The following is a 23,372-nucleotide window of genomic DNA, read 5'->3' as shown; positions in this document are numbered from 1 at the left end:
TTTTAAAATATGGGACGTGAAGGCATCAAAGTGGGAAGAAAGACCAAGGGACTACTAATCACACTCCCCAACAAGGAGATTAAATGGCCCAGGCTCTAGGCTTGGAATCCGTCACCCTGAGTTCAAAACCTGTCTCTGCCCCTTAGGACACGCGTGGCCTGGGGAAAACGTTTATTTCCGGATACTCAGTTTCCTCCTATGCAAAATGGAGAGAACAGCTCTTAGACTAGCTCCCTCCAAGGGGGTTGTTGGTTTGTTTTCTTAACCTGGAAACGCTTTAGCAATGAACTCTTTTGAAACGATCTTTCCTTTCCACGTTCAGAGTATTATATGGAAATCAGCTCTGTGACCAGGGCAAGGTCCAATGCTTCCAACCCAATGCATGCTGTCTAATGAATAATTTGCACTTTTTGGCCCCGGGAACCTTGGATGGTGCTTTGTGGAAAATGGAGCCCTCGAAGTCTATTTGTTTTAGGGCAGACGGCCTGGTCTCCCTTTGCCAAAACATACAGACTCCTCTGCACTCATTCATTTGCTCTTCTGCACCGTGGCACCGCTGGAAATAAAAATCAGACTGTCATGTAATATGAAACAAGCTGTGCTTACATTAGCTGCGAGTCTGGACAGACTTCGATAACTGCAGGAAGGAGGGAGTCCCGAAACTAAAACCATATGGACAGAGGTTCTTGGCTTAATGTGGCCCTTTCCCCCCCTTTCTACTGCCCTTCCTAGAACAGGAACCAAGGAAAGAAAGTCCACTGGGTCGCCGAAGCCACGAGAAGCTCGGACAATGCGCGGGTGACTTCAAATGAACTCAGTTTGGCTGGTCCCTAAAGATAATTTCCACAATCGATCAACCTTTTGGTCAAGCTCTGTCTGGCCCAGAGAAAACCCTTGCTGCAAACTCCTGCCTGGATGCACCAGGGTGACGCAGAGATGGTAACGGTCTAGGCCACAGCTAAGAAGAATACAAAAGGTTGGAGTCCAGAGACCCCTGTCTGTGTCCCAGTTCTGACCATCGGGCAGTGGGTGACTTCTGGGGCATTGATTGCACTTCCCAACCCCAATTTCTTCCTCTCAAAAATGGGGGTACTATTTATCTCACCCATTAATCTAGAAGCATTTATCATATATATATATATATATATATATATATATATGTATCTATATATTGATTGATTGATTGATTGATTGATTACCTTCTATCGGTGTTAGGCAGCTTTGGAAACGGAAAGACAAAAAAGAAAATGTCCCTGTCCTCAACAAGTTTAAAATCTCCTTTAAATGAAAATATGAAAATACTATAGAGAACCCCCACAACTGAATACAGGGGTAATGGGGAGGGAGGGCTGCATCAGGAATGTGGAGCTTGCTTTGTAAACGCTAACACACGACAGAAAGGAAAGCTACTCTTCCCCAGAGACCAGGTCTTTGGAGACTTTTGAGGATGAAGCCCAGAGAAAGTGGGGTCCTCTTCTTCTACATTAAATGTAATTTCACCAATATCTTGGGATAGTAACAACTAATTCTTAAGAGCTTTAAAGTAAGCAAGGGACTTTAAATACAGACAGATACACGCCTAGAGCTGTGTCAGACCTCCAGTGGACTCTCACTCCATGCATGCAGCTGCTTGATGAGTGTTGCCTCCCACTTTTATCTCTTCTAAACATTCCTTTATCTCCCCAAATACAGCCCCTCCTCCAATTCAGGCACTCATCGCCTCCTCACTGGCTTACTCTGAACTGTTTGTCTCCCTGACCCAAATCTCTATTTTCTGATTCATCCTCCTCACCAATGGACAGGCCAGACTATGTAGCTCCATCCCTCTCCTCCAGTCAGTCCGCCAGCATCTTTCCATTACCTTCGGGATCAGAAAACTTCTCCTCCACATTCTGGCCTCTTCTCGTCTTTCTAGAACTTTTACATGCCCTTCCAAGCACTGCATTGTCTAGCTAGAAGGGTCCACCGCTAGTTCTTCCAATGTCGCTCTCCATTTCTTTCTTGCCTCCAAGCCTTTGCATACCTGGGATTTTCTGACCCCTCACCTCCACCTCTTAGTATCCCTGGCTTTCTTCAAAGTTCAACTCAGATCTTATTCTCTGCGGGAGACCTTCCCCTTTCAGATGATCTTTATGTAATTGCTGTATATCTTCGGAGTACCTAGATATCTCTACATTTTATCCTTCATGAGCAGGTATGGTCCTTGGGAGCAGAGATTGGGTTTTTGCCTTTTTTTTCACATCTCTGGCACTTAATATCCTTCCTGACACTTGTTAACTAACTGATTCGCTGTTAAGTACTTACTAGGTACCAATATTTTTTGCCATTATTTCATCATTTCAGTCTTCTGCAACTCTTCATGACTCTACTTGGGGTTTTCTTGGCAGAGACTCTGGAGTGGTTTGCTATTTCCTTCTCCAGCTCATTTTACAGGTGAGGAAACTGAGGCAAACAGGGTTAAGTGACTTGCACAGGGTCACTCAGCTAATAAGTATCTGAGGCTGGATTTGAACTCAGGTCTTTCTGACTCCAGACCAGGCACTTTATCTGCCCCCTAGAAGCCAAATAGTATACTAATTGCTATTTATACAAATAAGACAGTTCTTGTCCTCAGGAAGCTTACATTCATTGGAAATGGATATTAAGCATGGGTATAACCTATATTTATTGCCTCAGGGAGGGAGGGGAAAGAGGACTGGAGACAATCTAAATCACTAAAGGTCAGAAAAACATGCCAAAAATTGTTTCTACATATCACTGAAAAAAATAAAATTTAATTTGAAAATTCACACAGGTTTAAAAAAAAACTTACATTCAAATGAAAAAAAGGAATGCATGCTAGAATGTGGGGGAAGATGCATTTGGAAATATGTTGGGGAGGTGGTTACCAAGTAGCTGCTATAAAAGGGAAAACACTTATCGATCAGAGCTGGGGGAGCTGAGGGTCCAGGTCAAGGTTCAAGTGATTTACATTCTACTCTACCACCATCTTGTGGGTAAGTACTGTCTGGGTCATCCCCATTTTACAGATGAAGAGTGATGTGTATTCTACTCTACCACCATCTTGTTGGGTAAGTACTATCTGGGTCATCCACATTTTATAGATGAGCAAACTAAGTCTCAGAGACATTAAGTGACTAGCCCAAGATCACACTGGAAATAAGTGTCAGAAATGGGATTTGAACCCAGGGCTTCTGCTGACTGTTCTTTCCACTGCAGTCTAAGCTTTCATTTTATAAAGTAGAAAAAAAGAGGTCCAAAATGAGTACAGACGTGTCTAAGATTACGCAGTTAAGCTAGGGAAGAGGCAGACCTAGAACCCAAGACTCCCAATTATCAGTGCAGTGCCCTTTCCATCGCCCCATGTTAGTTCCATAAGAGAGAGAAAAAAAAAGATGCAGAGATCTTCCCCAAAGCTATAATGCCAGCGGTGCCATGAGCCAACTGGCAGGGCAGAAACTGGCAGCTGCTTTTATAAATTGATATAAAAAAGGGCTGTCAAAAATTAAAATTAAAATGCTCATAATAAGATAAAGTCTGTCAGAAATCTCAAAAATCTATTTGGGAAAAGACTGTTGGAACCAGTGAACAAGCTAAAGACCTCGTGTTTTGAATGTAAGGGTGGTTAAGATGATGAGATCCACTCAGGATAACAGGCTGTAGGATTCAGAGCTGGAAGGACCCTTAGAGAAAAACCCCTCGTTTTAGAAAGGAGGAAAATGAGATTGAGATGAGTGCAAATTAGTCACTTTAAAAAAATAATATATTCCTTTAACCCACAGGAATCCTACTGATTGCTAATAAAAACAGGAGCAAAGAGGAACCAAGTTAGGGACCCTAATGCTATGGGGAGAAAGTAACCTGGTGATGGAGTCAGAAGATGGGGCTCTTCCTGGGCATCCTTACTAATGGGCTGTGTGATCTTGGGGACACTGACTGGCAGCCAGTCAGTGTCTGTGCCAAGCTATGAATAAAGTGAGGTCTTCTTTCCATTTCCATATCCATGCTCTTTCCACACTCCTAACTCTAATAATGATGCCCCTGGGCAAAAATGTGTCCCAGTGGGAGCTTTGTCCATTGACCTTCTCTTTAAATCTGATTTGGGTTTGATTAACTCTCTCACACGAACGAGTTCAATTTCTTAAAATTCTATCTTCTTTTTTTCCTGGGATGATGGAGATACCAGAGTAAAATATGGCTGTTCCCCCCACCCCCTTCCCCCAAGCTCCCAACTAAGTATGAGGTGATTGAGGGCAGGCAAACAAAATGGCCCTAGGTCACAGAAGGATGCTTAGGGGATGGGAAATTTAAAGCAGGAAGGAAACTTAATGATCTAATCTTGCCCCTTTAGCCCCAATGAGCAAAATAAGTAACCAGCCTAAGGTTAGATAAGGAGTGTTAGAAGCTAGATATTGGACCTGCCTTCTAATGACTTGAAATCCAACATTCTTTCTCCTATATGAATCTCTTTCTCTATGTTCATTGCCTAGAAGGGGGTCTCTAATTAGGAGAAATCATGTTGGCCTTTGAGCCGATGAGAGTGCTAGAAATGATAGAGCCTGGAAGACATCAGATACGAACAAGCTAAATAACAGAAGTTAGAGCTAAAAGGGCCCTTTGGAGATCACCACATCGACCTTCTCATTTTACAGATGAAGAACATGGAGGCCCAGAGAAGTTGCGTAGCCCATCCATCGTCACGCGGCTGGTTAAAGCCTGAACTGGGTATCCTCATTCCAAGTCATTCTGTTACCCCAGGATGCTCTCAGTCTGGTCCTCCCCAGGAAGAGAGTGTCTCACGGACCACCAGGGGCCAAGATTTTCAAGTTCAAAAGAGTGATCTATTGGAAGGCATGAAGCCTGCCTGGGGAGAGCCCAGGGATAAAAAGTTTTCTAAAGCGACTCCCACACTCCAACCTCGATGGGAAGGCATATTTTAGTGCAACATAACCTCACTGACTTGATCTCAGAATCAGCCTTTCTATAAATATTTTTTATCCTTTAAATCCACAAGAATATCTATTGATCCTTGTTAAAGATAGGAGCTAAGAAGAACCCAAGTTAGGCAGACAAGCCTGATGAGTAAAAACACAGCCTGGTTCTCGATTCCAGAGGCTAGGGTTTGAGGTTTAGGGTAAGTCCCTTTCCTTTTTCTGCCGCTCAGTTTCTAAAGCAATGGGATATTGAAATTGGCCCAAGTAATACAGAGTGACGCTATCATTCAGAATCTATCAGGACTGGAAGGGTTGGGGAGAGAAGGGACCTTAAAACATACAAGGGGGATGGCTAGGTGGCTTGGTGGATTAAGAGCCAGGCCTAGAGATGGGAGGTCCTGGATTCAAATATGGCCTCAGACACAAGTCATTGACCCCCCCCCCCCCCTCACCCATTGCCTAGCCCTTACCACTCTTTTGTCTTGGAACTAATATACAGTGTTGATTCTAAGACGAAAGGTAAGATTTTTTAAAAATATAATGAAGCTAGAAAGAGCCTTGGAACAAACAACATTTAGCTATAGAACATAGAATGTTCCAACACATTCTAAATTTAAACTGGTCTAGTTAAAAATGAAATGAATGTAATTTAATATAAAATGTTAGAGCTGAGAAGGACTTTAGAACAGAAAACATGATCACCAAGGTTTTATAAAACACCTACTAAATGTTGGGTGTCCTTGAGGAGTTTATGTTCTAGTTGGAGGAAGTTAAAACTATCGAGAAATAATGTGGGGCCTGAGGTCAGGAAGATTCATCTTTCTGAGTTCAAATTTGACTTCAGACATTTAGTAGTTGTGTGGCCCTATACAAGTCACTTAGCCCAGTTTGCCTCAGTTTCCTCATCTATAAAATGGCCTGGAGAAAGAAATGGCAAACTACTCTAGTATCTTTATCAAGAAAAAAGCCCAAATGGGGCAATTGAACAATGACCACAACATTTTTTTTTTCAGAATAAAATCTTCGTTTGGTGTTTAAAGACCTTTATAACTTGGATTCCCTCCAATCTTTCTGGTCCTTTTACACCTGACTCTTCTCCCTTCTGTGATCCAGGGACTCTGGCCTCCTTGCTCTTCCTTGCACAGGACATTTCTCTCCTGACTCTGGACATTTTCAAGAAAGAAATGGCAAACTACTCTAGTACGTTTATCAAGAAAAAAGCCCAAATGGGGCAATTGAACAATGACCACAACATTTTTTTTTCAGAATAAAATCTTCGTTTGGTGTTTAAAGACCTTTATAACTTGGATTCCCTCCAGTCTTTCTGGTCCTTTTACACCTGACTCTTCTCCCTTCTGTGATCCAGGGACTCTGGCCTCCTTGCTCTTCCTTGCACAGGACATTTCTCTCCTGACTCTGGACATTTTCAAGGACTGTTTGTTTCCTTTTTGTCTAGGATTCTTTTCCTCCTCATTTCTGTTTCTTGGACTCCTTTCAAGTCTCACCTTTCCCAATCCAATTTAATGCTAGCGCCTTTTCTCTGCTGATTACCTCCAATATATGCTGTCTCTCTCTCATTTGTTCATAGTTATTTGTTTGCATGGGGTCTCCCATATTAGCCTGTAAGCTCTTTGAGAGTGAGCGCTTTCTTTAGGCTTTCCTGGTCTCCCCAGAACTTACCACAATGCCTGGGATCTAGAAGGTGCTTAATAAACACTTCCTGATGGATCTGCTCACTGGATTTCTGTGGATCCTTCTTGCTTAATAAATGCTTCTTGATTGATTTGTGAATTGCCCAGTAGATCTGGGAGCAATCTTCGACAGGAGAAAAGAAAGTGACTGCTGTAAGGCTGAATCTTGGCGTGTTCCGTATCCTTCTGTGATTTGCTATGAGGATGAGGAAGGAGATGACCGAATCTGGACGCTGTTGGATATTTGAATGAACTTAAATTTCTGGCCAAAGTGAATGGAGAGATCATGAAACAGGCTTGGGGGCAGGCCGGTCCAAACTTGCGGCTCCTCTGGGGGGAGGCCCGTGCTCCCGCTCCCTTGCCGTTGTGGGGGCAGACTGTGCCCCATCCTCACTCTGCCCATCGCCGGCCCTGCCCGCCTCTGTCCCGGGCCCCACAGCGCTTCCTTCCTCTCCCACTGAACAGATTTTTGGCTACACTCTCTGTCTCTGATGTGCTGACTCCAGCTCTCCCTTGGCCTACTATTTTGTTCCACTTATACCACGGCACTCTGAATAAATCACCGCTACCAGGCAGAGGTGAATTCACAGGGCGCTTTTGCAGAGAAGGGTTTCTATTAGGGATTTCAGAAAGTGCTGCCAATGTCATTTACAAGAAGGTTAATTTATTATTGAGAGACCTTGATTCTCCATTCTTTTGTCATGTCTCACACTGTAATTCAAAGGAAGGGAAAGGGGAGGGAGCAGAGAAAGCCTTATTAAAAACTGAAAATTACTCTTCAATCACTTCTCTGCCTGTCTTTTTCTGAAGTGGCACATGCTTTGACACAAATTAGAGTATATCATGTCAGGGATGTTTCGTCCTGGATACTTGCAAATGCACTTTAGAAGCTAATGAATGGCTACTGACTGGTAAATGCAATAAATACACAAAAACAACATTGTCCCAAGGTCCTTAGGAAATCTTGGAGAAAACAAGCCTGATGACCCTTAGAAGCTGTCTAGATAAAAAAAGAAGAAGGAAACAAGCTTCACAGTCAAACGAAAAGCTGGGGAAGCTTTGGGCTGACTATCTTTAATCATTAACCCATTCCATCCTTTTGCTGCCACTCTGTGCAGGGGCCTCGTTACCTACAGGGCTGGAGCAGACTTCAAAATAGCGAAGGCCAACCTTGGGAGGCCCTTTTGAACGCAGAATGTTAGAGCGATCAAAATAAAACTTAGAACATGGAATAGCAGACCTGGAAGGGGACTTCAAACATAGACTGTCAGAGCCGACATGAACATTTGACAAAGAATATTAGAGCTGGAAGGGATCCTAGAATAGAAAAGCTCAAAACTTGGAGGGACATTTGAACATGTGATATTAGGGTTAAAAGGGGCAATAGAATATAAATTGTCTGATCCTCTCACTTAGAAAATCTTGTGTGGAAATCTGTTATTACGTGTTATTGGTTAAAAATAAATAGAATAGAATTGTCATTGCTGGATGGGCCGTTGGAGCAGGGAATGTCAAGGCTGGAAGGAGCCTTAGAACTCAGAATGTGAGAACTGGAAAGGCTCTCAGAATAATGGATGTCAAAGCTGAGAATGCTCTTAGAACCCAGAATGTCAGATCTGGGAGGGATCTTAGAACAGAGAACATCGGAGCTGGGAGGGATCTTAGAACACAGAATATCAGAGCTGGGAGAGATCTTAGAATCCAGAATGTCAGATCTGGGAGGGATCTTAGAACAGAGAACATCAGAGCTGGGAGGGATCTTAGAACAGAGAACATCAGAGCTGGGAGGGATCTTAGAATAGAGAATATCAGAGCTGGGAGAGATCTTAGAATCCAGAATGTCAGATCTGGGAGGGATCTTAGAACAGAGAACATCAGAGCTGGGAGGGATCTTAGAACAGAGAATGTCAGAGCTGGGAGAGACCTTAGAACCCAGAATGTTGAGCTGGGAAAGACCTTAGAACACAGAATATTGATCTGGGAGAAACCTTAGAACCCAGAATGTCAGAGCTGGGAGGGCTCTTAGAACAGAGAACATCAGAGCTGGGAGGGATCTTAGAACCCAGAATGTCAGAGCTGGGAGGAATCTTAGAACAGAGAACATCAGAGCTGGGAGGGATCTTAGAATAGAGAATATCAGAGCTGGGAGGAATCTTAGAATCCAGAATGTCAGATCTGGGAGGGATCTTAGAACAGAGAACATCAGAGCTGGGAGGGATCTTAGAATAGAGAATATCAGAGCTGGGAAGAATCTTAGAATCCAGAATGTCAGATCTGGGAGGGATCTTAGAACAGAGAACATCAGAGCTGGGAGGGATCTTAGAATAGAGAATATCAGAGCTGGGAAGAATCTTAGAACCCAGAATGTCAGATCTGGGAGGGATCTTAGAACAGAGAATATCAGAGCTGGGAGGAATCTTAGAACCCAGAATGTCAGATCTGGGAGGGATCTTAGAACAGAGAACATCAGAGCTGGAAGGGATCTTAGAATAGAGAATATCAGAGCTGGGAGGAATCTTAGAATCCAGAATGTCAGATCTGGGAGGGATCTTAGAACAGAGAACATCAGAGCTGGGAGGGATCTTAGAATAGAGAATATCAGAGCTGGGAAGAATCTTAGAACCCAGAATGTCAGATCTGGGAGGGATCTTAGAACAGAGAATATCAGAGCTGGGAGGAATCTTAGAACCCAGAATGTCAGATCTGGGAGGGATCTTAGAACAGAGAACATCAGAGCTGGGAGGGATCTTAGAATAGAGAACATCAGAGCTGGGAGGGATTTTAGAACAGAGAATATCAGAGCTGGGAGGAATCTTAGAACCCAGAATGTCAGATCTGGGAGGGATCTTACAACAGAGAATATCAGAGCTGGGAGGAATCTTAGAACAGAGAATATCAGAGCTGGGAGGGCCCTTGGAACACACAATGTCAGAGCTGGGAGGGCCCTTGGAACACACAATGTCAGAGCTGAGAGGGGCTTAGAATGCAGGAGGTTAAAATATAGAACAGAAAATATCCACTCAATAAAGTAGAAAGCAACCGCTGAATGAACAATGAAGAACAGCAGCTCACAGTTACATAGCCATCCCTCCCGAGAACTTGTTAAGGCAGAGAGGACACATAATATCCACCTCATTTTATCAACAAGGAAGCTGCAGCTCAGAGATATTAAAGAGGACAAACAGCAATTAAGTCACAGAGCCAGCACTCAAATGTCAGTCCTCAGACTCTGAAGGTGGTGCTTTTTCCATTAGTCCACAAGATATAATATGAGAAGCCTTAATGCTGAGGTGTTTGGAAATTAACTTCTAAACAAAGGGAGGACTCATCTCAGGGGCGAACTAGGCCCTAAGGTAGGAGTTTCTGGCCAGAGAGCTGTGTTTGCTGTGATATCCAAATCATCTCTTCTTCTGAGATCCTGAGATAAGGAGCAAAACCCCAGCAAAGCTGGACAATCTGAGCAATAAGGAAAGAGAATGCGAGACTGTCCTTCCTGGAAAGAGATGATCAAAAAGCTGAGCAGGAACTACTGCACATTTTTCTTTCCCCACCCAATTCCAAAGCTCCATCCTGACATTCCCACCTTTTGAAAGAGTATTCCAGTTGTGGGCTCACACCAGGCAGGCCTTCCTTGAGGAGCAGAACAGGTCCCCGTGGCCTCCATTGGCATCTCCAAGGTACAAGAGCTCTCGGAGGGGACGGAGGTCCATCTGAATCTGAACACCAGTGAACTTCTTCATGGCTTTCCTGACAAGAAGCCACTCTTCGAAGACTCCCAGGGAAGGGAAACCCACCATCTTGTGAGGGACATCTCTCATCTTTACAGACACTGTTGGGACCTATGATGACCTCTTTCCATCTTCCTACTGGTCCTAGAGTAATTCTGCCCTCTTGGGTCAGAGCAGAACATATGTAATGGCTCTTCTCTTTGGTGGCTCTTCCTTAAGTCTTCTAAAACCCCCCTGATATGACACGAAATTGCAAAAATAAAATATTTTTAAAAATAAATAAACTTTAAAAACAACTAAAAAGCCCCGTTTCTTCTAATAAGGTGCAAATAGCACAGGAACCCACTTCTCTGGCATGCTGCTCACTCTGGTTTGGACGCCAGAATGGCTAGATGGAGGCTAAATTACGCCACATGAGTTTTCCTTCAACTGGGCAGCTTGTGCCAGAGAGAAGAGGGAGCTAGGAAGCTCCTGGGTGGTTTCCGCATCACGACTCCTCGTGTCTCTGTTTATTAACCAGGAGTCCTCTTCCCTTTCCCTTCCTGGCTAATTCGATCCATTTCTGTGGCATGTCTGTAATTTCATGCCCTGGACCATAACGCGTTGCTGCCAGCCTCGTGCGTGTGTCCATTTTGGGTGAAATGTCAGCTCAAATTAAAAGACAGCGTGTTCTACGAGGCCCAAACACACCACAACTGGAACTTGTTACATTTCAAAAACACGTGCAAAACGTCTAGCCGATTTAAATAAAGTGAATTCATCAAACATATATCAAATAACCTGATGTGCACAGAGGTCTGTGCCTGTCCTCGGGGACCCACGCACTATCCTTTGGTGCTCAGATGTGTTTTATAAGAGCTACTAAATGCCCAGAGATGTAGGAGAAAGTAGCAGATTTGTGGTGGGTTTATTTTGTTTTTTAGTTGTTTTTCAGGCATGTCCCACTCTTTGAGACCCCATTTCGGGTTTCGTGGCAAAAATATTAGACTGATTTATCATTTCCTCATTGAAGAAACTGAAAAAAAAATAGTGTTAAGAGACTTGCCCAGGGTCACCCAGCCAGTGGTCTGAGGCCAGATGTGAATGTGGGAAGATGAGTCTTTCTGGGTCCAGGCTGAGCACTCTCTCCACTTAGCTGCCCATCTATGGGAGGACATAGATAAGAGCTAAAGAGGATGGGAAGGCTTGTATGGCTTATTATCTGTATCACTGGTGGGAATGCATGCATTGAGATGCTAACGGGTCTACCGAAATGTCATGTAACTATTTTATTTTGAAAGGGGGATGTGATGGAGGGTGATGACATCACAGGTCATTCTAAGTCTTTCCAAAATGTTACTGGTATTTTTTTTTCTGCACCATTTCAGCAAAAATTCAAAAGATGGGCTAAAAACTGTTGTTTAGGGAGTTTACAGGAAAACATTCTTTCTCTTCTCATTACTGCCACATTCGGTGATTTCACTGATGTGAGAGAGCCCAACCCTGATGTGGATCAGCGCCTGCCTCGGCTTTTTCCAGTTCCTCAATTGCCTTAAAGCTCCATTGTTCAGGAGCCAGGCGGGTCCTTGAATGACAGACTCAAGCAAGCTTTCTGGCAAGCACCATCCCCAGCCCCAGTGTATTAGGCACCTGTGTGCTGATTCGTGGGCTCAGGGCTGGGAGAGGGCTAGGGAAGTCCTCGACGAGAATGAGAATGGTGACAGGAATTTCCTTTTCAAACGTGTCTGGACATTAAACAGGAAGAGATGGAGGTAGGGGAGGATATTCTAGGAATGGCCAACAGGATTTGGGATATTTGGGGATATAGAGAGGCACAGAAGGGGGAAGCTAGGTGGTGCACTGGGCCTGGAGTAGGGAAGATCTAGGCTCGAATCTGGCCCAAATCCATTCAGACATTGACTAGCTGTGTGATCCTGGGCAAGTCATTTAACCCGTATTTGCCTCCGGTCTTCATCTGTAAAATGGGGACACATACAGTCAAGGCGATTTTGTTGTTGTTCAGTCCCTTAGTGGTATCCGACTGTTCTTGATCCCATTTAGAGTTTGGGGGGTTGGCACAGATACAGGAGTGATTTGCCATTCCCTTTCCCAGCTGATTATTAAAATGAGGAAACCAAGGCAACTTGTCCAGGATCATACAGCTACTAAAGTGTCCAAGGTCAGTTTTGAACTCAGGAAAATGAGTCTTCTTGAGCTTAGGCCCAATATGCTATCAACTGAGCCACCTAGCAGCCCCTACCACTGCAGAGAGGGCTGCTAATGAGAATTTGTTTCCTTCCTCCACCATGAAATACCCTAAAAAATAGAAGATGGTATGGGTGTGGCAAAGACGGTGGAAATTCCCCAAGAAGATTTCTGGGAAAATCAGTAGAGGGGTTGAGGATGAAGTTTCCTCAGCTGTGGGAAGTTTATTAAGCACCTACTATGTGCCAGACCCTGTGCTATAAAGGATAGAAGAAAAGTCAAAAATGCTGCCATTGCCCTCAAGGAGTCTCACCATCCAGGATCTATTCAGAAAGACAGCATGCAAAATAATGACTTGCCAGATGAGATATATTGTTTGTTTTTTGTTTTCAAAGAGGACCAGTGACATTAGAGGGTGATAGCTTAGCTTGTGCATGAACCGAATTAAAAACAAACAAATGACTTTAGCTTCAGCCTCAGTAACAGCTCTAAGATAGAAAGGCAAGGGCTAGGCAGACAAGGGTAAGTGACTTGCCCAGGGTCACACTGCTAGGAAGTGTCTGAGATCAGATTTGAATTCAGGTCCTCCTGATTCCAGGCCTGGTACTCTATCTACTGTGCTAACTCATTGTTCCTCAAATTGCTTTTATCTAGCCTTAGTTTTCCCATTTACAACATGGGGATGTTGGACTAGATCTTCTGTAAGGTCCCTTCCTGATCTTGAACATTTCCTGAATGAATGAATAATTGGGCACAAATTCATCCCATTCATGGAGTGCTTTGCAAACATGGGCTCCGTGTGTGCGTGTTTGTATATATTTACATATATCCTTTGGAAAGTGCTTTCAGATTTTTCAGAGCAAAAGATAAACTCATTTAATTTTAAACCATCAGCTGGACTGAATTAGATGGGGGGAAAGGGAAAACATACACAATATCTCCGTTTGTTAAATTAAACACAATTATTTCTCCCGTTACTTAATTACAAACAGACAGGAATACCTCTGATTCTGACAGCTGAGATCTGCTTCAAGGCTCCCTCTGAATTTTGGAATGCGAGGTTGTGATGGGTCAGGTTCCACTGTATGCATTAAGCAAACTTGAGAGGGAAAACTGTATATTGGGACCATAATGACTTCACTAGAACTAGGCCTAAACTTTTAATTAACCTGCCAAGACAAATTACAACTCCCAGTTCTCAGGTAACTACTGCAGACAGCTGAGACTCAACACCAACACCTCTTTGGGGAGAAAGACTAATGGCAGCCCTGGACCCAGAATAGCTTTATATGAAAGAAAATAAAATGAACTCATTAAATAATTATGGTGGGGGGTTGGGGCACGTATTAAAAAAAAAGAATAAATAATGATGCTACACCTACATTTTAAGGAGAATTTGGGTACAATTTCCTTGTTTCTGCCTTTGGGCTGTCATGGGCATGTAGCCCTCAGCATATTTAGAAGGCAGAATTGGGCAATGGAAATGGCATCAGGCAGGGAGTCTAACATTCAACCATTGCTGCAGTCTCTTACTCTTTTTTTTTTTAAACCCTTACCTTCTGTCTTGGAGTCAATACTGTGCATTGGCTCCAAGGCAGAAGAGCGGTAAGGGCTAGGCAATGGGGATGAAGTGACTTGCCCAGGGTCACACAGCTGGGAAGTGTCTGAGGCGACCTTTGAACCCAGGACCTCCCATCTCCAGATCTGGCCCTCTATCCACTGTGATACCCACCTGCTCCCAACTGGTTTCTTTTTATTTTTATATTTCTAGGGCCTAAAACACTGCCTGGCACAGAGATGCTTGCTCAGAGATTGACTAATTAGTACTTGATCATAAGCAAGGTATTTAATTCCATAGAGCCTCAGTTTTCTCACCTATAAAATGAGAATGAAACTTGTATTCCCTGTCTCACAGCGGTGATGTGAAGAAAGCTGTTTGTGGAACAAAATGCTGCACAAATATGAGTTATTATCTAGTCCAATTCCTTTATTTTTCAGATAGGGAAAATGAGGCCCAAAGGGAGAATAACCCAACTGAAATCATGCATTTAGTAAGTGGCACACTCCAGACTCAAACCCAGGTCTGAACCTTCATTCAGGGCTTGCTCCTAGACAACCAGAAGAGCAGGTTTCCTGGCAGAGTCTTCTGAAAAAAGCCGGAGGGTGAACGCCAAGGAAAACCAGAGATGAGGCAAGAACAGGCCTGCAGATGCACCCGCTGGGGATGAGCGTAAGGCCAACGTCACCCCTTGCAAGGGCTGTTCACACAAACTTGGCAGAAGAGCCTAGGCAGGCCAAGGGAAGTTCAGGTTGATTTACCTTTATCTTTTCCTATTATGTTCCTTCCTTCCATGCGCTCTCTGGATTGGTCAAACCAAATGGTTCTCTGTTCTCTGAACGCAACTTTCCTGCCTCTGTGCCTTTCTTTGGCTCATGCAGCCTGCCATGATGGCACGTCCTCCCTTTGCCTCCATCACCCGCTGCACCCCACCTCATTAAAGCTCCATTTAAATTCAACCTCCAGGAAGGCTCCACTGATCCCTCCCCTGGCTTAGGCACTCTTCCCTGCTCCTCCAGACCTGACCCAGCAATTTATCCTCTAACCAACTCACTTATGGATCATTTCATATTACAGTTTCCCCACTCTTTGACTGGAAGCTCCAAATGAACAGGGATTGTGGCTTACACTCTTCTGTCTTCTTTAAGCGCCTAACAGAGAGGGTGTCACCCTGTTGGGGGATGGTGCAAGGGGAACAAGAAGTGATCTTCTGGCTAGCATCATTAGCTTTGGGAACTGGAAAAAGAAACCGTCTACCTCCCTTTCCTCTTCCATCCTCTAAGTCCAGCTACCATCTTTCCTGAACCAAACACACACACATATAATATTTCTATACAATTTATAATTATAATATATACAATAATATAGCATAAATAAAATGATGTATGATTTAATATACCCTATTGTATAATTAATATATTTCTTATATAATATAAAATTATATTATATACTTACATATTATACATTTCTATACATATTATACATATTTCTATATTACATATTTATATTATATTATATTTATATTATGTTATGTTATGTTATATTATATTATATTATATTATATTATGTTATATTATGTTATGTTACATTCTGTTATATTATGTTATATATTTATATATTATTTATATATTATAATTACACAATTATATATAATATAAAACATATAAATATAATCATAATTAAATATTGAAGTAACATATCATATATCATATAGAATGTTATGATATATTATATAATTACCATATTATATAATATATCATATGTGTATAATGTGTAATATCTAACTAATATATATGATCATACACATGTATGCATACATGCAAATGTATGTATATTGTAGAATAGAATATATTTTATTGACATATTTACACACATATGTATATACACATACACATAAACACATATGCATATATATATATACACACATACCTAGTAGGTGCTTAATAAATGTTTATTGAATTTATTAAACCCCTATCCTTCCTTCATCAACAGTGAAGAGGGAAGAAAATAAATGAGTAAATATAGGAGAGTTTTATTTAGCTGAGACCTATCTAACCATCCAATAAAAAGTTGATGCCCTGAATTCTCCCCTGGCTTCACAACTTTGGGTCTTCCATGGCTTCTCCATCACTCCCCAGGAAAATCATTATGGGGAAAACACCTTCCTGCAGGATCCCTTCGGCCTGTGTATCATCCCCTGAGGTCCCTCTGATAAGAGGATGGAGCCACGGACTCCAGAACCCCCATTGGAGGAAGGAGCTGAGTGTAGAACGTCTCTTCCTTTGTCACCTGTTGTGCCACTTTGGCCCTTCTCTCACCAGACCCTCCAGTACGTCTCTCTCTACACCTCCCTCACCTTTTCAGCTTTCTTTAGTGTGTGGTCTTCTTTCCTTAGATTGTAAGCACCTTGAAGGCAAGAACTATCTTCCTTTTTTTGGTATCCCCAGCTTAGTACATTGCCTGGTATGTAATAGGCACTTAATAGGTATTTATTTTTTATATTTTTAGCTTTTAATTCTTTTTTAAAAATGTATTTATTTTAATAGGTGTTTATTGATTGATAAAAACTAAACCCAATAGTTGAGTAACTTCAATTCCATCAGAAAGTGGAACGTGATTTTAAGGAGAGCAAAATGGCAAGTTGATAAGCCAACAGCTCTCAACCCTAGTCTGGGAGCAGGCATCACAGATTATGGGAGCTAGAAGGGACCTCAGACTATCACAGCTGGGGCAGCCCTTGGGGAGAATCTAGTGCCAAACTCTCATGGTCTAGAGGAGGGACCCGAGTCAGAGAGAAGGCATATCCTGTTCAAGATTACACAAGAGGATACAGTGAGATAGACCAATCGGACCCCAGAGTTCCATCCTCCTTTTTCAGGGACTCCCAGTGTACCGTACCCTGCCTCCCAATTTCCTAGGCTGAACTCAATTTGTAAACCTTTTGCATCTAGAGTCCTAGGCAGTATTGGCTGATATACAGAATTATGGTCCATTAGCCTTCATTTTCTAGGAAAAACCTCAGTTATGAACATTTTATTCTGTTTACTAAGGTAGGAAATCTATTAATATGTCAGAAATAATTTATGCAAAGACTTAAAGCAAAAAAAGTTTTCAGAAGCTTTATATGAACTGGAAAATGGAATTAACCAGAGGCCGATTCCCTTAGTATTCTGGCTAATTTTGGTTTTCCTTTCCTAGGTACTGTACATTATCACCAATTTGTGCCCGACAGCTTTCTGTATGGATGTGCTATATCCCTACAGCTCCTTTGATTCAATTCATTTAAATTCAACAAGATTATACAAAGTGCCTGCTATATGTTGGGCATCATGCTAGTTTCTTGAGATGAGAAGAGAGGACTCAAATCCATTTGATGGGAGGCAAACAGCATAAAAACTGAGAAGTTAGCAAGACATATTTACACATGCAGCTAGGTAGCTCAGGGCTAGAGAAGGGAAATCCTGGGTTCAAATCAGATCTCAGACACCTCTTAGCTGGGTGACCCTGGGTAAGTCACTTAACCCTCATTGCCTAGAGCCCTTACTGCTCTACTGCATTGGAACTAATACATAGTATGGATTCTAAGATGGAAAGTAAGGGTTCTTAAAAAAAATCCTTACATATACACTATTAATTTCATTGCTGTGTCTATAGGAAGCGCCTTCTACAAAAGCAATCAGCATCTTCTCAAAAGCTTATAATTTCAGACAGTTGCAGGAGGGATACTCAGTCATGACCTAATTTGCCTAGATTTCGAGGCAGAACCTGATCTGAAGGGAGAGTGGCCAGTTCTTTATCCACTCCCTATACTACCTGTTTTTTTTTCCCCAATATAAAACAAATATTAAATAAACACACACAAAAAAAACACACAACACATAGAAAATAAGACAAATATATAAAATAAACAAACAAAATAAACACAAACATAAAATAAACACAAAATAACTTCATAGGGATGAAGGGGGTAGAGAGAAGAACTACTCTGGCGAATCAGGGAAGCTTTCTTAGAGGAGGTGACATTCAAGCTGAGTTTTAAAGGAAACCAAGATGCCTGACCTGGCTCAATAGGACATCTCATCAGAGATAAAAGGATATTCCCCAAACAGTAGCATTTAAATGTTTATTGCAATACATTGTCTGTTTAATTTTCTTTCTCTGGTCTACTGTAATGAGGGCAGTTCAGAAGAGAGAACAAAGTCCACTGGTTTTTCTTCTGCAAATATCCCTTGTTTCCCTATTGATTCAAGGAAGAACTCCATATTCTGAACCCTTCTCTCTCCATAAACTCCCTTGAATTTATTCTGCAATTCCTGAGATATGTACCCATTGGCCTCCTGGATGGAATGGAAGCTCTCTGAGGGCAGGGGATGCTCCATTTTTGTCTGGGTCCCCAGTGCCTGGCAGATAGCAAAGAAAAAGCAAATAAAAAATTCTTTGCTAGAACAACATATAATGCTGCCAAAAATATATGCCCTTCTCTAGAAGAACTCTACATCTTCCTTCAAGAGTTCCTAAAAATGATTTGGGGTTCTCAGATGCTTTTTCCATTGGAACAAATACTCCAAGAGCCCGTACAAGCCTGGAAAACTTTGACGATGGGCTTCTTAGAGGCATCATCTATTTTTTGTCTAACATCTAGCCTGGCTACATGCTTAGAGGCTCATTGCCAGAGCCTGGCCATCAGGCGATTAAATATTTTGGCTACAGCAACACAGCAATTTACACGCAGAAGACAGAGCAGAGCAGGTCAGTGGCACAGTAAACAGAACACTGGGCCTGGAATCAGGAATACATGAATTCGAATCCACTCTCAGGCACTTGCCAGCTCTGTATACCTTGGGCAAGCCATATAACCTTATTTGCCTCAGTTTCCATATCTGTAAAATGAGCAGGAAAAGGAAATGACAAACCACTTCAGTATCTCTGCCAATAAAACCCTAAATGGGGTCAAGAAGAGTCAGACATGACTGAAATGACTGAACAAAAAAACAACAATTCAGGAAACCAACTTCTAAGAAACGGATTTCTCAGCATCAGCTCTGAGATTTTTTAAAAATACTTTTTATTATTTTTTATTATAATTGGTTTTCTTTATAATCTTATTTTTTATTTTACGCATTTAAAATCATCATTCTGAGAAGGGAAATGGTTGTATTGGTGGCTTAATCAATTATTCAAAACACTTATTAAGCTTCTTGATATATGCCAGGCACTGGTAAGTCGGACAAAAATAAAACAATTTCTGCCTTTAAAAAGTTTATATTCTAAAGGGAGACAACATGTACATCAATAAGCCTACAGAATAATTGAAAGTGAGTTTATGGAAAGAAAGCACAGGTAATTGAGGGGATCAAGAACAGCTCAGAACATGGAATTCTTCCTGGAATTAGCAGGGAGAAAAAAAAATGGCTTTTTGCCAAAGAATAACCAATGGTTGACTGCTGCCAAAGGGATCCCCAAAGAGTGACAAAAGAGGTCACCAAGATATTCCAGAATATTTTTTTAATTGTTCCAGAATTTTAGAAATGGACAAACCAAGTAACTCATAATCTCTATATCTGAACCATCCCTTTGTCTATCCAGATAACTAAATATGTTGAAGCTTGGCCAATCTTTTCACACAAACAACAGTGTAGACACATAGAAAATGATTGACTCTTCATCTCCCATCCCTATTCACACAGGCATGACTAAAGAGAATATGGAGAAGAGTTGTACCTCTCTCTCTTTGTCCACATAACTACTAAAATGGATATAATAAAAATTCATGTCATTATCTGTCCACACAGATACCAAAATGAGTATGGGGAAAGGTCATATCTTCAATTTCCTTACCAATAGCAGTGGTGAGGAAAGAAACCACTTCAGATTCCTTGCCATCATTGTAGAAAGCCAGGTGCCAAATCCCAGAATCCAAATATTGGATGAAGCCCGTCTCGTGGCTGGAGGGCGGAATGGAACCTCGGGACTGGCGCTGAGGACCTTCCAGGCTCCTCACCTCCTGAGTCAAGAGTCGTCTCCCATCCAAGAGCTCCACAAAATCAAACTGAGGAATAAAGAAAAAAAGAAAGAAGAGAAAGAAATCAGCAGCCTGTTTTAGGTTAACTCCTGGTTTTTATCATAAAGAATAGTAGGAAATCCAAGATGGGAGATGGGAGAGAGGTTAATGCCATTTGATGGTTGATTAACCAATATAAATTTCTCAAACTGCATTTCTCTTGGGGATCTTATACAACAGAGAATGTAGAATAATTGCATTCTTCCCCCCATACCAATACTTATCTCTTTAAATTTTTTTTAATTTAATTAATTGATTTAGAGTATTTTTCCATAGTCACATAATTCATATTCTTTCCCTCCCCTCCTCCCCCCATCCTAGAGCCAACGATTAATACCACAGGGTTTTACGTGTATCATGTATCGCAAATCATATTCCCATTGAATCATGTGATTGTTCATATGTTTTTCTTCTACATTTCTGCTCCCACAGTTCTTTGTCTGGATGTGGATAGCATTCTGTCTCATAAGTCCCTCAGAATTGTCCTGGATCATTGCATTGCTGCTAGTAGAGAAATCCATTACATTCAATTGTGCCACAGTGTATCAGTCTCTGTGTACAATGTTCTTCTGGTTCTGCTCCTTTCAGTCTACATCATTTCCTGGCAGTCTTTCCAGTTCACATGGAATTCCTCCAGTTCATTATTTCTTTCAGAACAATAGTATTCCATCACCAACATATACCACAATTTGTCCAGCCATTCCCCAAAGGGCATCCTGTCATTTTCCAGTTTTTTGTCACCACAAAGAGCACAACTATAAATATTCTTGTACATGTCTTTTTCCTTATTATCTCTTTGGGGTACAAACCCAGCAGTGGTATGGCTGGATTGAAGGGCAGACAGTCTTTTAGCGCCCTTTAGGCATGGTTTCAAATTGCCCTACACCCATCTCTTGCCACATACATGGCTGATTTTTGTACCATTGGGTACAGCCTTTTAAATTTTAATTCCTAAGCTAGAGTAAACTTGAAGGATCCATTCTTTTCTCTGCTTCTAAATTAGATCACATATCAACCATCCTGGACAGACTTTTATTTTAAAATTTCCTTGATTTAAAAGAAAATGTTGAAAGATTTAATAAGTTTGATCAATACCATGACCAATGTGGCATCCAAGGACCAATAAGAAAACTTGCCTCCCATATGATGTGATGAACCAGAGGTGTAGGATGTGACTTATATTTTTGTTCATGGCCAAAGGATTTTTTTGTTTTTCTTTTTTATATTTATTTGTTACAAGGGAAGCATCTAGGAGTGGGGAGGGAGAAGTTAGTGATATGTGACAGAGAGGTAAAGGAAAGAAAAGGAAGGAAGGAAGGAAGGAAGGAAGGAAGGAAGGAAGGAAGGAAGGAAGGAAGGAAGGAAGGAAGGAAGGAAGGAAGGAAGGAAGGAAGGAAGGAAGGAAGGAAGGAAGGAAGGAAGGAAGGAAGGAGAGAAAGAGAGAAAGAGAGAAAGAGAGAAAAAGAGAAAGAGAGAAAGAGAGAAAGAGAGAAAGGAAGAAAGAAGTAAAAGAAGTAAGAAGAAAGAAAAAATATTAATATAACATTTTAAAAGTCAATAGAAAACAAAAGGTAACTTAGCAGGGAACTTAAACAATTAGTTAATATAGACTTTAAAAAACAAAACATATAGTATCAGGTTACCTTTTTGTTCTCTGGAGACAGAATGAGATAAGATAAAAGGGAGTGGTCTAGTTTGGCTAGAATATGAAATTGGGAGTATCCAGATAGAGTGAGATGTTGTCTGGGAAAATGCATTTAGTGTTTGTAGGATTCAGAGTTGGAAGGGACCTTAGAGATTATGCTCCACTTTAAATATAGGAAAATGGAGATCTAGAAAAATTAAGTGACTTATCCAAGACCACAAATCTAGTAAAGAATAAAGCCAGGATTTGAAACCAGGTCTTCTAGTGGAGACTATGAAGAGGTCCTAAATGTAAAAGGAATCTATGCTTAGAAATCTCTAGGGATTTAAAAAATAAAAATAAAAACTCACTAGTTTAGGATTTCAATTATGACAGGAGATAAAGAACATAGTATAGTAAATAGTATATTATTTGCATTATATTATATATTATATTATATGTTCTAGTATATATAGCAAATAGTATAATATATAAATATATTATATATAATCATAGATTGACATTAAATAGCTATAACAAATAGCAAAATAATATAATATAATAAAATGAAGAAATAGCATAGAACTTATACTATTTGAAATTAGAATTATAGATGTTTCGAGCTGGATAGGGCTTTAGAAGTCACTAAGTCCAACTCCTTCAATTTCTAGATGAAAAAGTGGAGGCCAAGAGATGAAGTTATATGTCCAAGATTATTAAATTAATTAGCTTACTTCTAGCTAAAATGAATAAATGACAGGTTGAGACAAGTGCTTCTTGGTTATGACACAGAGTTGATTCTTTTGGATAGGAGCAGATGGGAGGAAATGCCCTGATGAGAATTCCTGATTACCTGTGTGTGTGAAGGAGGAAGGCCTTTTCTGCCATAAATCCCAACCAGAGCTGCTTTTCCCAAAGACACGTTGAATTTCAAATGCACCGGGTGATCGATAAACACCTGAGATCTCCAAAAAATACCAGGAGGGATCTTCTGGGATGCTCGTCTCCCCACATCGATTTCTCCGGAGTCGATAAAACTCTCCTCTGGAAAAAGACTACTAGGCTTTCCTGACAAGATAAAGGTGGGAGGGAAACAAAAACAACAGAGGTCTAATTAACCCACAATCAAAGGAAGACACAGGATATGCCAGCTATTAGATGGAGAAGAGCTGGCTCAGGGATTTCAGAATCCTTCACCCAAAATGGAAAGCCAAAACATTTGTAACTTTCCTTTTTAATGATAACAATTCTATAGTGATTTCTGTGCATTAATCCTTCAAGGGAAGTAGTGCAAGAATGACAACCCTTGCCTTAAAGAGAAGGAAACTGAGACCCAGCAAATTGCCAGTTCCAGAGCTAGGAGTCATACCTGGGTTTTCAGAAACTAAACTCAATCCCAAAGCAGACATTTCAACAGGGATTTGAGGACCTGGCCAAGCCCACAGAGGAAGTAAGAAGAATCTGGACTGGAAATGTGTCCGCTGTCTCTGAATTCATTTGTTGAAGTTTTCCCCTGTAACTACCTGGTGAAGTGGGTAACATCAAGATCCCTTTTATAAATGAGAGATTTTAGAGACTTTTCCAAGTTCACA

General features: G+C 41.3%; 1 protein-coding gene across 1 annotated transcript in view; it reads right to left on the bottom strand.

The window, feature by feature from the left end:
- TENM4 (teneurin transmembrane protein 4) overlaps positions 1-23,372 on the bottom strand; it is a 749,441-nt gene that overhangs the window by 281,021 nt on the left and 445,048 nt on the right. The window contains exons 8-9 of the mRNA XM_056826133.1: positions 22,634-22,848; positions 19,934-20,144 (exon numbers count right to left, since the gene is read on the bottom strand). Of these exons, the coding sequence (XP_056682111.1) occupies positions 19,934-20,144; positions 22,634-22,848 (426 nt within the window). The remainder of the gene's footprint in view (positions 1-19,933; positions 20,145-22,633; positions 22,849-23,372) is intronic.

Source organism: Monodelphis domestica, chromosome 4, assembly GCF_027887165.1.
Source record: "Monodelphis domestica isolate mMonDom1 chromosome 4, mMonDom1.pri, whole genome shotgun sequence".
Classification (NCBI taxonomy): domain Eukaryota; kingdom Metazoa; phylum Chordata; class Mammalia; order Didelphimorphia; family Didelphidae; genus Monodelphis; species Monodelphis domestica.
This window is presented reverse-complemented; position numbering and strand designations above follow the sequence as displayed.